This window comes from Ictalurus furcatus, chromosome 3, assembly GCF_023375685.1.
Source record: "Ictalurus furcatus strain D&B chromosome 3, Billie_1.0, whole genome shotgun sequence".
In the NCBI taxonomy this organism is placed as follows: domain Eukaryota; kingdom Metazoa; phylum Chordata; class Actinopteri; order Siluriformes; family Ictaluridae; genus Ictalurus; species Ictalurus furcatus.
The window spans coordinates 11568681-11589182 of NC_071257.1; the positions used below are offsets into that span (position 1 = coordinate 11568681).

Here is a 20502-nt window from a genome sequence, read left to right on the forward strand (position 1 = left end):
AGTAAATATAGAAAGCTCATCTATATCGTAAGACAGCATTTGGGGAGGAGGTGGGGGGTGTGGGGTGGTCAGGGTTTAAGAAGAGTGACGCAGGAGTAAGGTAGGTGCTGCGCTCCACTGCCCAAGTAGGTGTTGGTATTGGTGGGGTGGCATGCCAGCGCACTCACAACTGTGCTTACCTAACACGCCACTGGAATCGATGGGGTACTCGAGGATGGACGTGGCTGGCGCCAGTGTGTATGGGTATTCGTAGGGTGCGGCGTAAATCAGGCCAGCTGACTCCGGCCCGGGAGGCACCAGGGTGGCGGCGGCAGCATGGGCGTGAGCTGAGCCGTTGGGCACGACGGTCTGAATCTGACGAATTAGGGGCATGATGGTGGGGCCCGTGGGCGCGGGAGTACGCAGGGCAGCTGGGGGCAACACGGGTGCTGGGCCGCTGATGATGCGAGGAGCCTGGGCACTCGCTGCAAGAGAGAAGGCAAGGGCAGCTGCAGTGAACGGAGGGAATGTAGAGGAAAGAGAGACAAAAGAGAAGAAGAAAAGGAGAGACAAAACCAGAGTTAGTGTTAGCCATGAGCTGTACATGGCACATGACAGCATGAGCAGCCAGACTGTAGTTAGTTAGGGAGGAAGAAGCCAGTGGTACTTATACCATAGCTATTACAAAACTCCACAAGGATGGCACTTCAACAGCAGCATTTGCAAAAGCAACATAGCAAAGAGCCAAATAATGCATGTTCAATGACTAAAAAAAATGTTTAAATTTTTGTTTTTTTTACCGCATACCTTTTTGAGTGTTTGCAAGCTTTTGCAGGTATACAGCTCTCTGTGGCAATTTAGAATCAAACTAGCGAGCTGTGCTGAGTGCTCTTATCTGAGAATCAGGGTTATCTGAGAGTGCAGTGTTGGGCATTAGTAAAAGCTAGGATCACACAGGCCTTTCACACTGCCAGCACTGTTGGTTAAAAAAACCCAAAAAACTGTGTTACAAATAAATCCCTGTAGAGAGATGAGGAGGCACTTACGTGATTTAATGTTGGCATCCCTGTAGGTGCCGTTTAGAATGGCCAGTTCCATCAACTGCATCTTCTTCAGACTGTCCTCTCCTTCAGCCTGGCAAAAACAGAGTTGTGGCAATTAAAGACACACACACACACACACCTGTGTGTTTTAATGATGAATCATCCTGCAGGATCAATCTTTAAAACGATTTTACTTGGAATGGAGTGGAGTAAATCCTAATTAAAATCTAATTTGAGCTAAATATTTTAGATTTATACATATCTAATCTGTGTGGCTGGAACAGTGGCAGAAAAGCAACAGACCACTGTTTCATTATTCTTTCTCCATCCCACATCACGGCTCTGTTTGATGTCTCTCAGGCCCGCTAGGGCAATTAACTCGGCAAGTGTAATGCATTCCGATTTCAATCCATCTTCATCTTTGATTTGCTTGAGTCCTCTCCAGATGAAACGGAGAAGGAGAGGCGTATTTCGTGGCCTGTCAGCACGCCGCTGCGGAGATCTTCCAAGGTCCCAGAACACTCCCCTGCACGGGCTATGCCTAAATATCAATACTTTATTAAGTCAAGAGGCTTGTGATGAATCGTGGGGGAGAGAGGGAGAGCTGTTATAAATCACTCTCTGTCTTTATGTAATCAGCCTAATGGCCACTGTCCTTGAGAGGTCTCCAGGGCGTGCTGGCTGTTTTGCTCAGTGTTACAGTGCGCCACTTACACACTCGGCTTTATGAGTCTTAGGAATGAAGCAGGAAAGTTTGGGAACTTCACTGACTGTATAGAGGGAAGGATTCAAGGCTTTAGATACTAAATTATAAGTAGGAAAAATTACTGATATATGAATTATCATAGTAAATTCATGGGGCTATTATTGCAACATAATTCATACATATTCTACCTTGATATGGAACCTGGCTGGAGTCAGTATAATGATGCAGTATCAGCTATGAGCCAGTGAGAGGAGCTGTGTTGTCATTATAGCAACACACTAAATAGACACAAGCTGCCTTTCTCTCACTAACACACACACACACACACACACACACACACATACATATACATACACACACACACATACACATGCATACACACACACACATACACACATGCCCACATACCACCATGCACACACACCTACACCCACATCCGTGCGCACACACCCACACCAACACCGCACACATCCACATCAACACACACACAAATCCAAATGCGCATGCACCTGCATCTACACCAATACCCACAAAGACACACACACGCACAATCACGCATCCACATCAATACACTTACATACACACACACAAATACACATACATACACATACACACACACATACACACATCCTAACGCGCACACATGTACACCCACACCAATATCCACAAACACACACACACACGCTCACACACCTGCGCAAGTGACTTTCTGACACTTTCTTTATCAATGTCTTTTATTCACACAACTTGAACCTGAGCTCACAACCAAATCCAGCACAGAAGTTAGAACGATCTGTGGGGCAAATCCTCTAATTCACACTGTGACTTATTCTGCTTTCCTTCCACATGGCTCCATCCACTTTCACTCTTCAAATAACAAAAACCCCAACATTTTCTTCCTCCACACTTGCTCAGCTCTTTCTCTCTCTCTCTCTCTTTGCTCATCTCTTTACTGCAGAAAGTGAGTCAGTTGTCAGTTTGGCACACACCTTAGTAATCCATTACAGACCTGCTGACTCTCACTCGTGCAACCGCTGTTCTCTCTATCCATCTACTGCACCCTATAGTTCTCTCTTTCCTCTTCCTTTTCACTCCTCCAGCCACATCCTGTCTCCTTCTCTCTCCCTCATTTTCTCTGTGACAAAGTTGCCCAGGGCCTTCCTGCACGTACAGCGCAATCGTGTCAGACAAAGCTGCACAAAGTCTAAGTGATTATGCTAATGTGTGTGTATGTGTATGGGTGTGTATGTGTGTGTGTGTGTGTGTGTGTGTGTGTGTATATGTATCTGTGTGTGTATGTATGTATGTGTGTGTGTGTGTGTGTGTGTGTGTGTGTATATGTGTGTGTGTGGCTCCTGATGCTTGCAGCAAACATCAATATGGTCAATCTCAGTTTAATATAAAGAATGCTCTAGGATGCCAAAGCTACTAAATCTTTTTCTCGGTTCTCCGCCAGGTGCCGTGGGGTTCAGCTGCTTGTCTTTTCTTGTGTTCTTGTGTGGAGCGCTGAAGTATTTTCAAAAGCACAATACAAATCTCAGGCTGTGCAGAAACTTTGTCAGAAGGCTCCCAGCAACTAGACAACACAAAATGGCTGATTTGTCAGACAGCTCACAGCAACTTGCAAACAGAAAAATAAAGCGATGTAACAGCAACCAGACAAGCCTGTGCTTTCCCAAAAACCTGCTGGCCAAATGAATTGATCATATACTGAGCAATATTATCTCAACCATCATACTATTATTAAAATAGATAGTACAGTGAATGAGCCCTGATCTATGAGATATTAGATGCATGAAGGAATAGACATAGCACTCTGAATTCTTGGGTAGACACAGATTCATATTTTCAATAAATATCAGTTTCATATACATCTGCACACATATAGTAGCTGATGAAAATTCAAATAATCAATTAAAAATTGATTGGTCATCATATAGTCAGTAAGCACCAGTACAAGCAGGGTGAGAGGGGGAAATGGAGGGAAACTGGAGCACTTATAGTGGGGCTAGAGCACAGTTCAGCTGCAGTGGAATGCTTTTAATGTCTGTCTGCATAAAGAGGAATCACTCTGGAGCTATTCAGGCTGGGACCATAATGACCTTTGGAGTACAATGCCTGCCTGCCTAACCCTCCATCACCAGCTGTCAGGCTGACTCTGACTCCTTCTCTTCTTTCTTTGTGTGTGTGTGTGTCTCTCGCTCTCTTACTCATTCAAACACTTTCTCTACAGGTTGTACACCCACTTAAAGAGGCATTCAAAGGGATTCAAATATTATTTAAAGTGATCTGCCATATAATGTACTATTCTGTAGTGCTTTTCCATATCTCAGACTCGGCCATTTTGGTAGAAATCATATTTTGTATCATTTTACATTTATGGTATCAGTGTTCTGTACCTACTAAATATCTTGTAATATATTTACAGACACAACTGCAATGACACAATCATTAGGTAAGCAATGGCATACTTCTTCTTCTGTACAATCTGGAACAAAGAATGTATATACAACATCCCAGAGTTGAAGCTGTTCTGTTCTGAGGAACGGGCTAAAATTCCTCCAAGCCGATGTGCAGGACTGATCAACAGTTACCGAAAATGTTTAGTTACAGTTATTGCTGCACAAGCGGGTCACACCAGATACTGAAAGCAAAGGTTCACATACTTTTGCCACTCACAATTATGCAATATTGGATCATTTTCCTTAATAAATAAATGACCAAGTATAATATTTTATTTATATATTTTAATACTTTTTGGACTTTTAGGTGTAAAAACCTGATGATGGTTTCGGTCATATTCATGCAGAAACATAGAAAATTTGAAAGGTTTCACAACATTTTAAGCACCACTGTAGTATTTTCTATAACAGTATTAACTTTTATAATCAGATCTTTCCCTTACTACAGTGCCCTCCACTAATACTAGCACCCTTGGTAAATATGAGCAAAGAAGGCTGTGAACATTTAACCTTTGATCTTTTGTTCAGAAAATTCACAAAAATATTCTGCTCTCATGGATATCAAACAATTGCAAACACAACACAGGTTTGTCAAAAAGAATATCTTTGTTAAATATAGGTGTGCAAAAATTATTGGCACCCTTTTAGTCAGTACTATGTGCTAGCTCCCTTTACCAAGATAACAGCTCTGAGTCTTCTCCTATAATGCCTGATGAGGTTGGAGAATACATGGCAAGGGATCTGAGACCATTCCTCCATACAGAATCTCTCCAGATCCTTCACATTTCGAGGTCCATGCTGGTGGACTCTCCTCTTCAGTTCACCCCATAGGTTTTCTATGGGTTTCATGTCATGGGACTGGGATGGCCATGGCAGCACCTTGATTCTGTTGTCAGTTAACCATTTTTGTGTTGATTTTGATGTATGTTTTGGATCATTGTCCTGCTGGAAGATCCAACCACGGCCCATTTTAAGCTTTCTGCCAGAGGCAGTCAAGTTTTCATTTAATATCTGTTGATATTTGATAGAGTCCATGATGCCATGTATCATAACAGTATGTCCAGGTCCACTGGCAGAAAACAGCCCCAAAACATTAAAGAGCCACCACCATATTTAACTGTGGGCATGAGGTACTTTTCCATATGGCTACCTCTCTGTGTGCATCAAAACCACCTCTGGTGTTTATTGCTAAAAAGCTCTATTTTGGTTTCATCTGACCATAAAACCCGATCCCACTTGAAGTTCCAGTAGTGTCTGGCAAACTGAAGACGCTCAAGTTTGTTTTTGGATGAGAGTAGAGGCTTTTTTTTCTTGAAACCCTTCCAAAAAACTTGTGGTGATGTAGGTGAATTCGGATTGTAGTTTTGGAGACTTTCTGACCCAAAGATGCAACTAACTTCAGCAATTCTCCAGCTGTGATCCTCGAACCACCCTAATCACAGTGCGTTGAGACAATATAGACACACGTCCAATTCCAGGTTGATTCATAACATTTCCAGTTGACTGGAACTTCTTAATTATTTCCCTGATGGTGGACATGGGCATTTTCAATGCTTGTGCTATTTTCTTATAGACACTTCCCATTTTGGGAGTGTCTATAAGAAATTATGTGTTACCTCATATTTATACCCCTGTGAAACAGGAAGTCATGGTTGAACAATTTCATATTCCTAGACACCCAGGTGTACTAAAAAAATGTAAAATATCAATGGGAATATACTTCAAATATCCATCCATCCATTTTCTATACCGCTTATCCTTACTGGGTCTTGAAGACCTGAAGACTATCCCAGGGGGCATGGGGCACCAGACGGGGGACACCCTGGACAGGGTGCCAATCCATCACAGGGCACAATCACACACCCATTCATACACTATGGACAATTTTGGACATGCCAATCAGCCTACAATGCATGTCTTTGGACTGGGGGAGAAAACCAGAAACCTCCGAAGCACGGGGAGAACATTCAAACTCTGTAAACACAGGGCCACGGCAGGAATCTAACCCTCAACCATGGAGGTGTGAGACAAACGCACTAACCACTAACCAATAATTGTTGAACACCTATATTAACAAAGATATATATTTTTTGGCAAATTTGCAGTGTACTTTTTAATAAAAGATCAAAAGGTTAAACAATTTTTCATAGCTTTCTTTGCGCAAATTTACCAAGGGTGGCAATATGGGGGGGGGGGGGGGGAGCGGACTGTATCTGTACCTTTTGTTACTTTTAATATTACATTACTAAGGCAACTATTTGGCTTATACAATATAGGTTTTTCCCTGCTTGCGATTTACCATTAAAAAAATCCCGGTAAACAGTTTTCATGTTACTGAAGAACTGATAGCAAAAAAACAACACCACCAACCAACAAACAAACAAACAAACAACCCAAGAACACGACCATTTCCACAATTTCAGGTTTAATGAGGTTTAAAATGCAGTCTTTGGCCATTTTTGGCTGAAATCTTTCAATGGCATCCCGAAGAAACACAGTTAAATCATGTTAACTATATCCTTGTCTAATGCTAACTAAGTAGAATGTACATCGATAGAGTATTTCTTATTAATGAACTCAAAATATTCTCCATTTACAGTACCTTGACAGAAAGCAAGCTGCATGAGATGGGACGGGGACACGGCTTCCAGGCGGTGTCAGTTAATAGCAGAGAGTTCAAATCATTCCAGCTTAATATGTTGGTTGGCTCATCTCCCATTTTATTGGGGAAGAAACGACCTCGCTTTTGATGTATTTTTGGCTGATAACTTGCACTAGTGTAAATGTTGGTAAGTGTGGAAATATACTAAAATCGGAGTAAACTTCTGTGTGAAAGTGTAATATCATGTAGAGTAAGTTCAATTGTTATATAGCATAAGTCTAGCAAATCCTAAAAAAATTCTTTTAGGTTTCATTTGCACCTCCAAGGTGTATAATCAGAAGGAGTATCTCCAGTATTTAAACTGAGAAATCACACTCTAGTTGCTACTGCGTGACTGCTGTAAGAGTGCAGTAGGCACATGTACTAAATTGTTACCTTTAGAGTTCTGAGATTGAGAAGTTAGGGCTCCTAAGTGCATTTTTCTAGTCATAATTCCTTTTTGCAATACTTATTTTGGTTCCTTTTGCAATTCTCTCTCTCCTCTCTCTCACTCCCTCTCATCCTAAAACTCCTGGGATCATGCCAGTTGGTTTAGAAATTGAAAATGAGGTAAAGCATGATCTGAGCTTTATCCTTATATGTGTGATCTTGTTAGTAGTATGCAATAATTTGCAATAATTATTATTGATTCTGGTTTGCAAACCAGACTGGTGGAGACTGGAAGACAGAGAGACACTGTGATTGGCTGAGTCAGAATCATCAGGACACGGGCTGGGGTGAATGGAAACCGGATGCCAGAACTTCGAGAACGTCTCTCACTTCCAGTGCACACAGCTGCTATTACTGAATACATATACACACACGCCACACACACACACACACACCCCATATAGTCACCTCCCATCTCCAACCCTTTCTCTCTCTGCACAGTGCTTTTTCCTAGTGTAACCCTGAGCTTTAACTCCCCTTATCTCATCTGCCTGGAGCTCTAAGAGAAATTATCACGACGTTTAGCGCCAGTGGCATTCTGACAGATGGAAAGGAGAAATGCAGAGCAAGTTTCCACCGCAGCTGCACAAACCCAACTCAGCTGACCCATCCTACTGAAACACTGAAAAAAATGACCGACTTCCAGTTTCTCTCCCTCTCTTACCTTTTTCTCGCACCTTCTTTCTATCACTCTCTCAAACACACAGACACAATCATAGAGAGAGAGAGAGAGAGAGAGAGAGAGAGAGAGGGGTGTGTGTGTGTGTGTGTGTGTGTGTGTAAAAATGCTGTTTATTATGCCATGGGAGGAATTTGTATAGCAAGGTCCACTTGTCCCCTTTAGACAGTAGGGTCACTGCGAATCAATACTAAGTTATTCTGACTGATCTCCTTTATGGTATAGTGAAACATTTCTATATCGATAGGAGGCCACGTCAAGGATGACAATATCCCCTTCCTCAGGGCATGAGGGCTTACTGAATCATGTAGCAGTTGAACACCTAGTTCATAGTAGACTTTACTTTGGAGTGAAATGTTATACAGCTCGCTTCTGTACCATCATCAAAACAACAACTGATGGAAGATTTTTTAAAAAATTGTGTTTATCCCTCCAGTACAGTTCCAGAGACTTAAGTTTCCTTTAATTTGCCACCCTTCTGTACACACACACACACACACACACACACACACACACGCACGCACGTGTCCATCAATGCTCAGATTCAGTGTATATGTTTGTGAGAAGAAATGCATCCTTGATGTTAATCAGACTTGCAGCACAGCTCATAACAGGGCAGTTTAACTCGCTAACTGAAGAGAAGCAAATATTCTGTCTGATTTTTAAAATCCCTGGTGCGTAAACATAGAGAAGAAAATGTGAGTAATCTGATGTCTAGAAAATGCCCAAAGATAATGAGGCAACTCTAATACATGTCTGATTTAAATTGCCCATTACCACTGAAGTATGGAGTTAATTTAGTGCCAACAGTATTAAACAAAATGACAAGAACTGCAAGCAAAATATTAAGCATCCAAATCTAAAAAGATTTTGTATATAAACACTCTCTCCCTTTACTACACTTTCTCCCTTTTTTAAACTATAATATCTTTTTTGCCCCTTTTCTTTAAGGGTGACTGCGTCTTGGAAAAAAAATTACACCTTAGATATCGATTGGTCAACTGGAATTTTGTTCTCTAATCCCTTATACGCCTGTTCAAACAAATGCCATTTCACCCAACATACGTTATATGGACAATAGTATCTGGACACCTGACCGTTACACCCATATGTGCACCATCCCTAAACTTTTGCCACGAAGATGGAAGCACACAACTGTCTAGAATGTACACTGTAGCATTAAGATTTCCCTTCACTGGTGCTAAGTGGCCCAAACATGTTCCTGCATGACAATGCTCCTGTGCACAAAGCGAGGTACATGAAGATGGTTTTGTCAAGGTTGGTGGAAGGTGGAAGAACTCGAGTGGCCTGCACAGAGCCCTGACATCAACAACACTGAACACCTTTGGGATGAACTGGAATACTGACTGTCCTCCAGGCCTCCCCTCCCGACATCAGCACCTGACCTCACTAATGCTCTTGTGGCTGAATGAGCACAAATCCCCACAGTCACGCTCCAAAATCTATTGCAAAGCCTTCACAGAACAACGGAGGTTAATATAACAGCAAAAAGGGACTAAATCTATAATAGGATATTCAACAGGCATATATGGGTGTGATTAGTCAGGTGTCCACATACTTTTGGTCATATGGTGTAGCAGAATGATCTGAACTGAGTGCTACGCTATAATGCAAAGGCATAGTTAATATAAATATGATTAATTTCTGTGTTTAACCACCAATACTCATGTTCATATGAGTGTCTTGAAACTATCCACTAGGTTGCAGTTAAAGCAAAATATTTAACTAAATGGGTATAGCCGAGTCACTCATGTTAGAAGTACAGTAGCCTGCATACACACAGCACATAAAAACATACTAGACAACTTACAGCATGGGACAGTTCTGTAGCTAGCTACTAAACCCACTATGATTACAACTAGTATTATTAAATATGTAAACTATTTTTTTTTGAAGAGAACGTTACTTAACAGCAAATTAAAAGCTATATGATGGTTTGGTTCTCCGAGTTCCTCACACCGGCCAAAAACATGCAGGTAGGCGACGTGACTATGCTAATAGGTAACACCCATAGGTGTGAATGTGTGTGTGTGTTTGTGTGTGTGTGTGTGTGTGTGTGTGTATTGTGCCCTATGATGGACTGACATCTCATGCACAGTGAATTCTCCTGCCATGCGCCCAGTGTTCATGGAACTGGCTCTGGAACCACCATGATCCTGACCTGAATAAAGCAGTTACTGAAGATGAATGAATGAATGTTTCATTAACAGCACTGTAATGTAACCGCACTGGGAGCTGTTTACAGAGAATATGCTACTGAGCACTTTTTAGACCCCAGCTGCGGTCCCACACATGCTAAACTGACAAAATCCCTGGCTGGCTGGGTAAAAAAAACCAAAAAACAAAACAGTAGACTGGGGCATGAAACATATACTAATATTAATATATTTCATATTATGTAAGGGGGGGGGCACAGTGGGTTAGTGGTTAACTCATTTGCCTCGCACCTCCACGGTTGGGGGTTTGATTCCCGCCACCACCCTGTAGGTGCAGAGCTTGCATGTTCTGCCCGTGCTTCAGGGGTGTCCTCCAGGTACTCCAGTTTCCTCCCGCAGTCCAAAGACATGTGCAGTAGGCTGATTGGCATCTCTAAATTGTCTGTAGTGTATGAATGGGTGTGTGAGTGTGTGTGCGTTTGTGCCGTGCAATGGGTTGGAACCCCATGCAGGGTGTCCCACGCCATGTGCCCCAAGTCCCCTGGGATAGTCTCCAGGCTCCCCGCGACCCTGTGCAGGATAAGTGGTACAGAAAATGGATGGATGGTTGGAAATAATTATTAATTACTGACTAAAGTATTAATTTCTGACTAAAATTACTGAAATAATCACTGACTAAAGTCCACATAACCAAGCAAAACATTTTTTTAAATTACAGCATTTTCCTAAATGTTGATGATTTACTGCACTCTGGTCTAATAGGTGTAAATAATTGTGATTCAGCCTCAGTTCTGAATTTTGACCGTTAACAACTACAAACGTTTATTAAGGTGTTGATTAATGAATGGCATGGTATTACTCATGAATGGTATGCTAACATTTCGACATAATGCAAGCGTTAGTTACGGTGTATTGATGGTGAAGTACATGGTTAACAAGTGTGTTAGATAATATCAGTTAAAGAAAACTTAAAGAAAAATAAGGAAAGGCTTACATGTTACTACAGTAGTACAGAAAGCAAGAGAGAAATGGAATGTTTAAGAGAGAAAGGAGACAATGTTTAGTTATTATTATGTGCAACATCAATTTATGAAGCAAAATGAATTCCACAGTACCCAGAGGTTTATTTATTACTCAGCCAGGGGGAGAGTGTATTGTCTGTCTGAACAATACGAGACGGCTGAGAGCATAAATGTTTCTAAAGCTTGAAATGCTTGGACATGGATATGCCTATACTTTGTTCGCACACGCACGTAAACAAAGAAACGGCCTTTCCTGCCTGTGTGGAACATGACTCAATCCTCAGAGTCACTATCACACATGATAGAAGAGAGAAATGGAAAGAATTGAGAATGTGCTTACCTGATTACCTCATTAGTGTGGGTCTGTGTCTGAAGTTCCCACTGACAGGCCACGGAGAAAGAGACTCTAAGGGTCTGGCCTTAAATACTAAGTACATTCCTGTTAATTGGCTTTGAGAGAAGAAAAGGTGAATGTGTCCCTCTGGGTGTGTTTCAGGAGTTCTGCCTAGGCTAGAGGATCTGAGGATCTTTCCACAGTGACAAGCAGTATGACTGACAGAAACGTAGAGACTCCACCCTATCCTGATCGGATGGATTCACTTTATTTATTTGTTTTCGTTGGTGTATGTTTCATTTACAGAGCCTGGGACACCACAAAGACCTCCCTCTGAGAAGATATTTCATTGACAGTGGCCTAAATGTGAGAAAAATCTTTCGATAAAATAACTGCAAACACATTTAATTGTAATCTGGTCTCCTGGTTATACATAAAAAATGACACATATAGAAATGCAGCCGTGTTTCTTGAAGTCATATCCTCTGAGTTAAATAATATGCACACTAATACTCACACAACATAGTTCATACTGCTTCTTTTACTTCCATGCTGCTGCAATATTCATTTTTATAGCCATAACTTTTTCAAGAAAAAAGTGTCATTTTAATACCTTCTATATTTGCTGTTTCATCTGTTTTTTTTACTTTCATGTAAAATGATCCAGGGTCATCCGTTATGGAAAGTGCTTAAAAGAGCCACTGATGCCAATTCAGATCCTTTTACAATTTACAGTTGTTGTGCCTGCACAGGAATCCTGCACAGGAATACACTGTGCTAGGTCTGATTTAGCATAAATAACAAGTAGAATAGTACATACGCACAGCTAAAAGCACACACACAGAAACTGAGTACAAATACACAAACACATATATTTTTCACTTTAAAGAAGGTGACAAGCTGTTGCAGTGTAGGCAATCTCCTGACTGAAATTAAAGAAGCATAATTAAAAGGAGGAGGCCGTTTCATACATCAAACTGGCTTTGAACTGAGGAAACTACTGAGGAGAGAGAGAGAGAGTGAGAGAGAGAGAGAGAGAGAGAGATTTAACGCACTTAAAGCTAGCTAACTGCTCACATGACTAACAGCCAAGGAAACTTACTTTATCATTCAGGAACACTCACGCACGCACGCATGCACACACACACACGCACACACACACACACACACACACACACACAGAGGTTCAAATTAATACATAACCTCTCCCTTTCCTCCCTTTTATAATTCACACTCTTAGAAATGGTCCAGATGGTCCAGTACTCTCTCCATATACTATAATAACATGCCCTTATTCCTTCTCTCCTCATAAAAGGCAGCCACAGGCGCAAAAAAACACGCACAAGAGAAGTGCCGCGACAAGTCTGCTGGTCACAAAGTCAAAAACATTACAAAGAAATATATATAAAAAAAAAAACAGGAAAAGAAAGAGAGGAGCGGAAAAAGAGCTCTTTGACATCACACAGATGGAATCCTCTCATCTTTCCAGCAGGACCAGAAGCCAAAAGCTGTCTCTCTCTCTCTCTCTCACACACACACACACTCAGAAACAGATTTGAGTCAATTAGGCCTGCAAAAATGCATGGCATCTTATAGAATATTCCATCCAAATTCAAAATCTCTGTGAGAGACAAAGCCTGTACCAGTCTGAATGAAATGCATTGTTAAGTGGCTGTGATATAAATGGATAATGATCTGAGAGAAGTATGTGAAAATGCTGAGAAATCGCTGTCTTCCATGGAGGACAAATTTTTTAAAATGAAGGGCTTCTGTTCTACATCATTGCTTTCTGCTGTTACATGATGTGACAGCTCTCAGAGATGTCTCTAAATGTAATGATCCCCAAACAAACAACAACCCTCCTTTGGATTGTAACGTTAAGACAACGAAGCCCTGGAGCAAGTGACTTGGTCAAAAGAAATCTTTCATGTGTCTTCACTTCACAAGTGTTTGCCCTGACTGAACTGTGATTTTAAAAGGTCTGTATCAGTTATCTATTAAAAACATACATGACCCATTGGAGGTGTCAGTGCTTTTAGTTGGATCTAAGGGAACTCCGCACCAAAGGTAGTGACTCACCATTCACACATACAGTCATGTTGCCTCTGTACACCACCACAATGGATTTGAAATGAAGCAATCAAGATGTGATTTCACTGTCCAAATACTTATGGACCCCAACTGTATACGCGATAAAGATCTGTGTGGACAAAATATAAATAGTTCTTTATGTGTTCAGCATTGGAGAACAGCCAGAGAATTTCAGAACCATATGAATGGCACCGTACTGTTGACTGCTCAGAAGAAAACGCGGTTCAGAGTCGAGTTGTGTATCAGAGGCTCAGAAGGGATGATTTCAGAAAGAGATGCATGCTGACAGAGTGGACATGTCGTGAACAGGTGCCTCTATTTCAACTAGTGACATTTTGTTTGTGTGGCGCCTGGGGAAGCCTTGTGTTCCAGAGCACCTCTACACAACCGTGGAGCTCTATCCATTTCGAAGCCTATGTCTTCTCTTCACTTGCAGTGGGATTAATGTGTTATTCAACAGACAGACAGCAGAGAAGTATTAGGGTGTATGAATGCGAATCATTGAGTGAGCATTATGTGGTCCTTGTTACCAGGGCAAAGTGAGTTTGGGAAAGTGTTCTTGGCTGCAGGATTAAAGCCCCTCTGTCTCATGCTCATATGAACTTATACTTGAAAGATGGGGTAAGAGCCTCTTAAATGGTCTCCAAGGCAATGCATTCTCTAAGGTTGTGTTAAAGAATGCTTTTATTGTCCAGCAAAATTCTACTTTACTTACTTATGTTTATGCAAAACACAACATGTTACTCAATAAAGGAGACGTATGAGCCAGAAAGAAAAGTGTGTGCGTTGGCATAGATAGAGATAAGCTGTAATAAGGTAAAGTACAGGAGAAAGAGAAACACACAGAGAGCGAGAGAGAGAGGGAGAGAGAGAGTGCAAACCAGGGAAGGGGACGGAGCCCCACTGCGAGCATTATATACAGCCCTACAGGAGCTGAAAGCTCAGTTCAGGATTTCCACACTCCACTTGTAAACAAAAGGCCTTTTGATGCTCCCTCAGCCTCAAAGACCTGGATGACTACTCAATCATGTGACCAGAGAGAAGAAGTGCTTGCTGTTCACACATCTACCAAAGACACACACACATGGACTTGGACACACAATGACTTGAGCAACTTTTCCCAATGGTATTGAGACAGAACGTGAAATAGTTATGCAATACTCACAGCTGTGGAACAACAACAACAAAAAATGTATACCAATTTATAGTTCATTTGAGTGCGAAATTTTGCATCCTTCATGGGTGAAAAAGGAAAATTACAATTTTACAATCTTAACAAAAATGAAAAGGTAAGAATGTAAAAAATTCAGAAAAAAAAATCAACAATCCAAAACATAAAGAAAAATTGATCAGAACATTCATTTTTGTTATTGTTGATTTGTGATGACCTTTCTGTTTAAAGAAGACAGAGTTATAACTCACATACAAAAAATGGCCAAGTCATCTGGCAATCTGAGTTAGAACAAATGGAAGAGGAAGAACTGAAACTACTGACATGAAAACATTTAGTGTAATGACAACTATCTTAATATGCAACTTTTTAATTCATTTTTCTTACTTGTGAGAATGAAGGAAAATCTGTGACATGCAACACACCCAATAACATGTTGCTATAAAGCAATTTGTATTGTTAATTTTGTCCTATAAGGTCCTAATCCTCACACACACACACACACACACACACACACACACACACACACACACACACACAGAGTGAGAGAGAGAGAGAAAGAGTCAGAGAGAGAGCGAGAGAGAGAGAGAGAGAGTGAAAGAGAGAGAGAGAGAGAGCCCCATTTCCAGTCAGAGAAGCAGGGGCCATGTTGAAAGAGAGGCTCCCTGCCTGGGCAGCTGGGCTGAGCACTCAGAGAAGCAGCAAGCGGCACAAAAACATGTCATGCAAGAGGGAGCCTATTGTGCTGCACAGAGAACAGATGGGAACTCCCACAAACCACAGGGCCCTTTATTTCTCCATTCAGCGGCACTCATAAACACACACCTTGTCGCAAACAGCAATGGCGGCTCTTCTCACACACCACAGGGACTCTTCTCATTTTACATCCACTTGTGCTCAATCATAGAGATGCAAGCATTTGTGCGTTCAATCAAGCTTTTGTGAGCGCATGCTTGGAACGTGCATTAGACGGGAATCCCCAAGCTGAAGTGCAGAGCTCTCCACCCAGACACACAGCTAGTTACATGTGTCCTCTGAGCAGAAGGAGATTTGTTAGGCTCATGCACTGCTCTGAATCCAATACAGTGGGAAAAAATGAGAGAGCCAGAGAAGGTGAACATGCTTCAGTGCGTATTTCAGTGTGTGTGTGTGTGTGTGTGTGTGTGTGTGTGTGTGTGATGTGAGTGTAAGACAGTGAGACAGTGATATCCTGGAATCAAGTCTAAAACTTATGCAATGACTAGACTGAAAACATAAGAGTAACATCCGCTGGTTCCCTTGAGGTCATAAGCACTGACGTAAAATTGCACGAGCTTGGTTAACTGAAGCAAGAAGGGCTGTGTGACTGACATGCTGTGGTTGGCTCTTCAGGATAATCCACAGCTCCTCAGTGTTCTCCCAGTGTCGTCGGTTCTCAGACAGCTGATGGCCAGTGTGTTTGCACTGCATGTTTGTGAATAGCTTTTGCAACCTCCTCAAACCTCCATTTTAAAGTCCACTTTATCTCCAGCAATGACAATTAAAGCTGCCTCTATCTGTCCTGACTGTAGCTGGGAGCCACAGCAGGAAGGCTGATGGACAGAACCTTAATTAAAGTAGCCCTTTCAGTAATGATTATGTTTCCACAGCATGCTATGGCTTGGCTCGACTCGACTCTGCTCGCTTTTTGGGGGTTTTCCACTGTGGATAGTACCTGGTACTTTTTTAAGTACCACCTTAGTTGAGGTTCCGAGCGAGCCGAGCCGATACTAAATATGAGCCATGCACTGAGGGAGTTGGGAACTCTCCTTACTGAGTGGTTCCGTATTGTGCCTGAATAAATTGTCATTTAATACATACTTTGTGTATGGTAATATTCTATTAATTGAAAATGCTGTATAGTTTATCTCATTACAGATATAAAATTACAACAAAGGTTTCTGTCTTAGATTTTTACATCTCGCTTGTTACCAATTTCCAAATAGGCGTGGCTCGAGGTCCCTTTCAAGAATCTTCACACTAACTGTCGCTCAGTGGTGGAATGAACTTCCAACCTCAATCCGGACTGCAGAATCTGTCACTATCTTCAAAAAACCGCTAAAAACCCACCTCTTCCGTGAACATCTAACTAACCCCTAAAATGCCAACCCCACATTATCCCCCCTTCAAAAAAAACCCACCTGCTCTGGCACTTACACCTCTACTCTGCGCACACTGCTTTTCTAGAACTCAATTAAAAGATCTTGTACTGTAGCTCTATTTGTATTGTTCTCTGCTTTGTTCTATCGCTTTGTTTGTATTTCCTCATTTGTAAGTCGCTTTGGATAAAAGCGTCTGCTAAATGAATAAATGTAAATGTTATCGAAGTCATTCCTGTCGCGGCTGAATCTAATTTAGTCATATCGAGCACTACACAGGGTCTAGAACGCAGTTATTTTACATCCTTAATAGGGTCCATGTTCAGTGAACATTAAAGGCATTTGGAATACAGCCTGATCGTGTGTTTGTACAGGGCTTTGATAATACAACATTATTCCTGCGTAAAGGCGAGTGGAAGATGGCACCCACGTTGAGGCGGCACTAAACTGCAGTGGAAAAGCAAGCTCAGAAAAGTAAAGCGAGCCGAGTCGAGTAGAGTCGTGCAGTGGAAAAGTGCTTTTAGAGCTGGCTTGGTCTGAAGTAACATCAGTGAGAGCTTTACTTTCTCTGGCATATTCTCAATAAGAACATTAATATGTTTTTTTTTTCTCCCTGAAGATTGTTTCTCTGGGTTGTTAATGTAATTTCATGCTGGAGTTGCGTGCCGCAGAGACGAGGTCACCGAATATAATGTCACTAGTACTCTGATTTGAAAGAAATATGAATAATCAGGAATCTCTGTATCAGATATATAGATTTCTCTATGGTTCAGAGCACAGATTCCAAGAAAATCCTGGTATTTTTACACGTACAGATCAAGAACAAAGTGTCCCTCAAACATCAAAAAGGCATATGCGCTAAAAGGAATACTGGCCCTGAAGGTGACTCAAGCTGAACATGGCGGACACATTTAACTCTAACTTTGTTGTGCAAGATTAGTGTCATGTGCAGTAAGTGCATGAGTGTGCTTGTGTGAACTGCTGCTTCTGTCAGCACAATCAGATGTGATTGTCTGCAGTAAGGCATTTCGTATTTTTGTCACAAAGCCATTGATGATAATTGCTTTTGACTGTGTTACCAGCATCCTGCTGACCACTGCGCTCCTGTCAGCACCAAGCCTACTGCAGAAACATGATTTCTGATTACAAGTGTAATGACGACTATGACGACGACGATGATTATGATGATGATGCTGATGATAATGACAGTTGGATTGGATGACTTAAGCTCTATCACTCGGTGTGAACAGGTAGACTGCATACCCTTTCTGGCTAAATCTGCCTTTTTGCTATCCCATGTTTTCCAGTGACCCGACAACTAAGTATTGGCACAACAGGACCTCTGCTAATGTGTGCCATTAAAGACAGCACATTTCCAACAAGGGCTGTTGTCATTTGCCTGCCTGGGAGCACAGCTAGGAGATCCAGCAGCATGGAACTCCTTCAATCTGTATGTAAATTTTAGTGGGGATTATAGCATGCACTTGATGAGCTTTAGCAGAACACTAGCAGCTCTTAGTGCAAACAGAGAGAAAAAAAACAGACTCTTTTTTATCTCCTTCTCTGAGAAGAGCGTCTGGAAGCCAAGAGTGAAGTCACTGTTTCCCATACATACTTTGAAGGCACTCGATATAAACCCGAGGACCACCCAAGTACATTTTGTCCCAATTAAAAAAATTTGCATTGTGATCATGAAGGGTTCAGGGGTGAGGATAGTGAAAGGGAGCGGGAAAGACAGAGTGATGGGGAGAGAGAAGAGTAGAGCAGAGCAGCATTAACAGAAAGAAAAAAGGAGACAGAAGAACCTGGTGGACCTGGTAACTGGAACTGTGTGGGCGTGATTGTTTGCTGCCACACAGAGAGGCAGATTTCACCACACCACAGCAATCAAACACTGCCTGGATAAAGCAGTGCTCTCCATTAAATAGTATGCAATAGAACAGACTTGAAGGTGGACACGTACTGCCAGCCTTTGTGAACAGCATTACTTTGGTCTGAGAAAGCCATCTGTAATAAAATTAAAAAATAAATAACATATGTTCACCATAGCCAGGTTAGGTACCACATAAGGTATCATTCATTCATTCAATCATCTTCAGTAACTGCTTTATCCTACTGCTATGTTGTTGGAAGATTGGAAGAAACCAGAAAAACCCTGTGCAGACATGGGGAGAACTCTACACAAATAGTTACCCAAGCTCAGGATCAAACTGGGGACCCTGTACTCGATTTGACCAAAAGTATGTGGACACCTGAACATCACACCCATATGTGGGCCTTCCCAAACTGTTGCCACAAAGCTGGAAGCACACAAATGTCTAGAATGTCTTTGTATGCTGTAGCATTAAGAATTCCCCTTCACTGGAATTAATGAACCCAAGCATGCTCAAGCATGACAGTGCGCCTGTGCACAAAGCGAGGTCCGTGAAGACATGGTTTACTGAGTTCAGAATGGAAGAACTCACGTGGCCTGCACAGAGCCCTGACCTCAACCCCACTGAACACCTTTGGGATGAACTGGAACACCGATTGCACACCAGGACTCCTCACCGAACATCAGTGTCTGACCTCACTAATGCTCTTGTGACTGAATGGGCAAATTCCCACTGCCATGCTTCAAAATCTAGTGGAAAGCCTTCTCAGAAGAGTGGAGGTTATTTAACAGTAAAGGGGGACGAAATCTATAATGGGACATTCAATAAGCATATAGGTGTGATTTGTCAGGTGTCCACAAACTTTACGCCAGCTGTGACGTGGCAGTGTTACCCTTTGTGCCCCCATGTCACCCACCCATAAGATATCAAATAAGTCTATTGTATCTAGCTTTGATCACAAATACAGTGCCCTACACTAATATTGGCACCCTTGGTAAATATGAGCAAAGAAGGCTGTGAAAAATTGTCTTTATTTTCAATGCTTGTGCTATTTTCTTATAGCCACTTCCCATTTTGTGAAGCTCAACAACCTTTTGCCGCACATCACAGCTATATTCCTCAGTCTAACCTATTGTTATGAACGATTAAGGGAATTTGGCCTATGTGTTACCTCATATTTATACTGCTGTGAAACAGGAAGTCAAGGTTGAACAATTTCCTGTTCTTACTGAAAAAAAAGTAAAATATAAATGGGACTATACTTATAATATATGGGAATAAATGGGAATATACTTACACAAATACACTTATACAAATATATTTTTCTCATATGAATTCATAGGGGTGTCCAATAATTGTTGCATACCTATGTTCATCGAAAATATTTTTTGGATAAACCCGTGTTATGTTTTGCAGTTGTTTGCTATCCATGAGAGCAGAGTATTTTTGTGAATCTTTTGAACAAAAGATCAAATGGTTAAACAATAAAGCCTTCTTTGCTCATATTTACCAAGGGTGCCAATATTAGTGTAGTTGAAAAGTCAGTGCTATTGACCTCACACCTGATTTAAAATGATATGGAAGTTTGTGGGAGTGGGTTCTGTAGTCACGGTGGCTACACTGGGATTTCTTCAAATCGCTGCTATGCCCCTGTGGGTGGAGACTGATCAGTTTTGCTGGGTATAAGCTCAGAGATCATGATAATGATACAGGTGTAGCTGTGATGCTGCTCTGAACTTCAATAAAACTCCATTCA

At 41.6% G+C, this 20502-nt stretch overlaps 1 protein-coding gene across 3 annotated transcripts in view; it reads right to left on the reverse strand.

Moving 5' to 3' along the window:
* Positions 1-20502, reverse strand: part of LOC128605387 (KH domain-containing RNA-binding protein QKI-like) — a 77154-nt gene that overhangs the window by 4265 nt on the left and 52387 nt on the right. Inside the window, exons 5-6 of one of the 3 annotated variants that reach the window (XM_053620780.1) lie at positions 1026-1113; positions 180-464 (exon numbers count right to left, since the gene is read on the reverse strand). In XM_053620780.1, coding sequence (XP_053476755.1) covers positions 180-464; positions 1026-1113 — 373 coding nt within the window. Of the gene's footprint in view, positions 1-155; positions 489-1025; positions 1114-20502 lie in introns of all 3 variants that reach the window. The other 2 variants (XM_053620779.1, XM_053620781.1) reach the window with 2 other exon arrangements.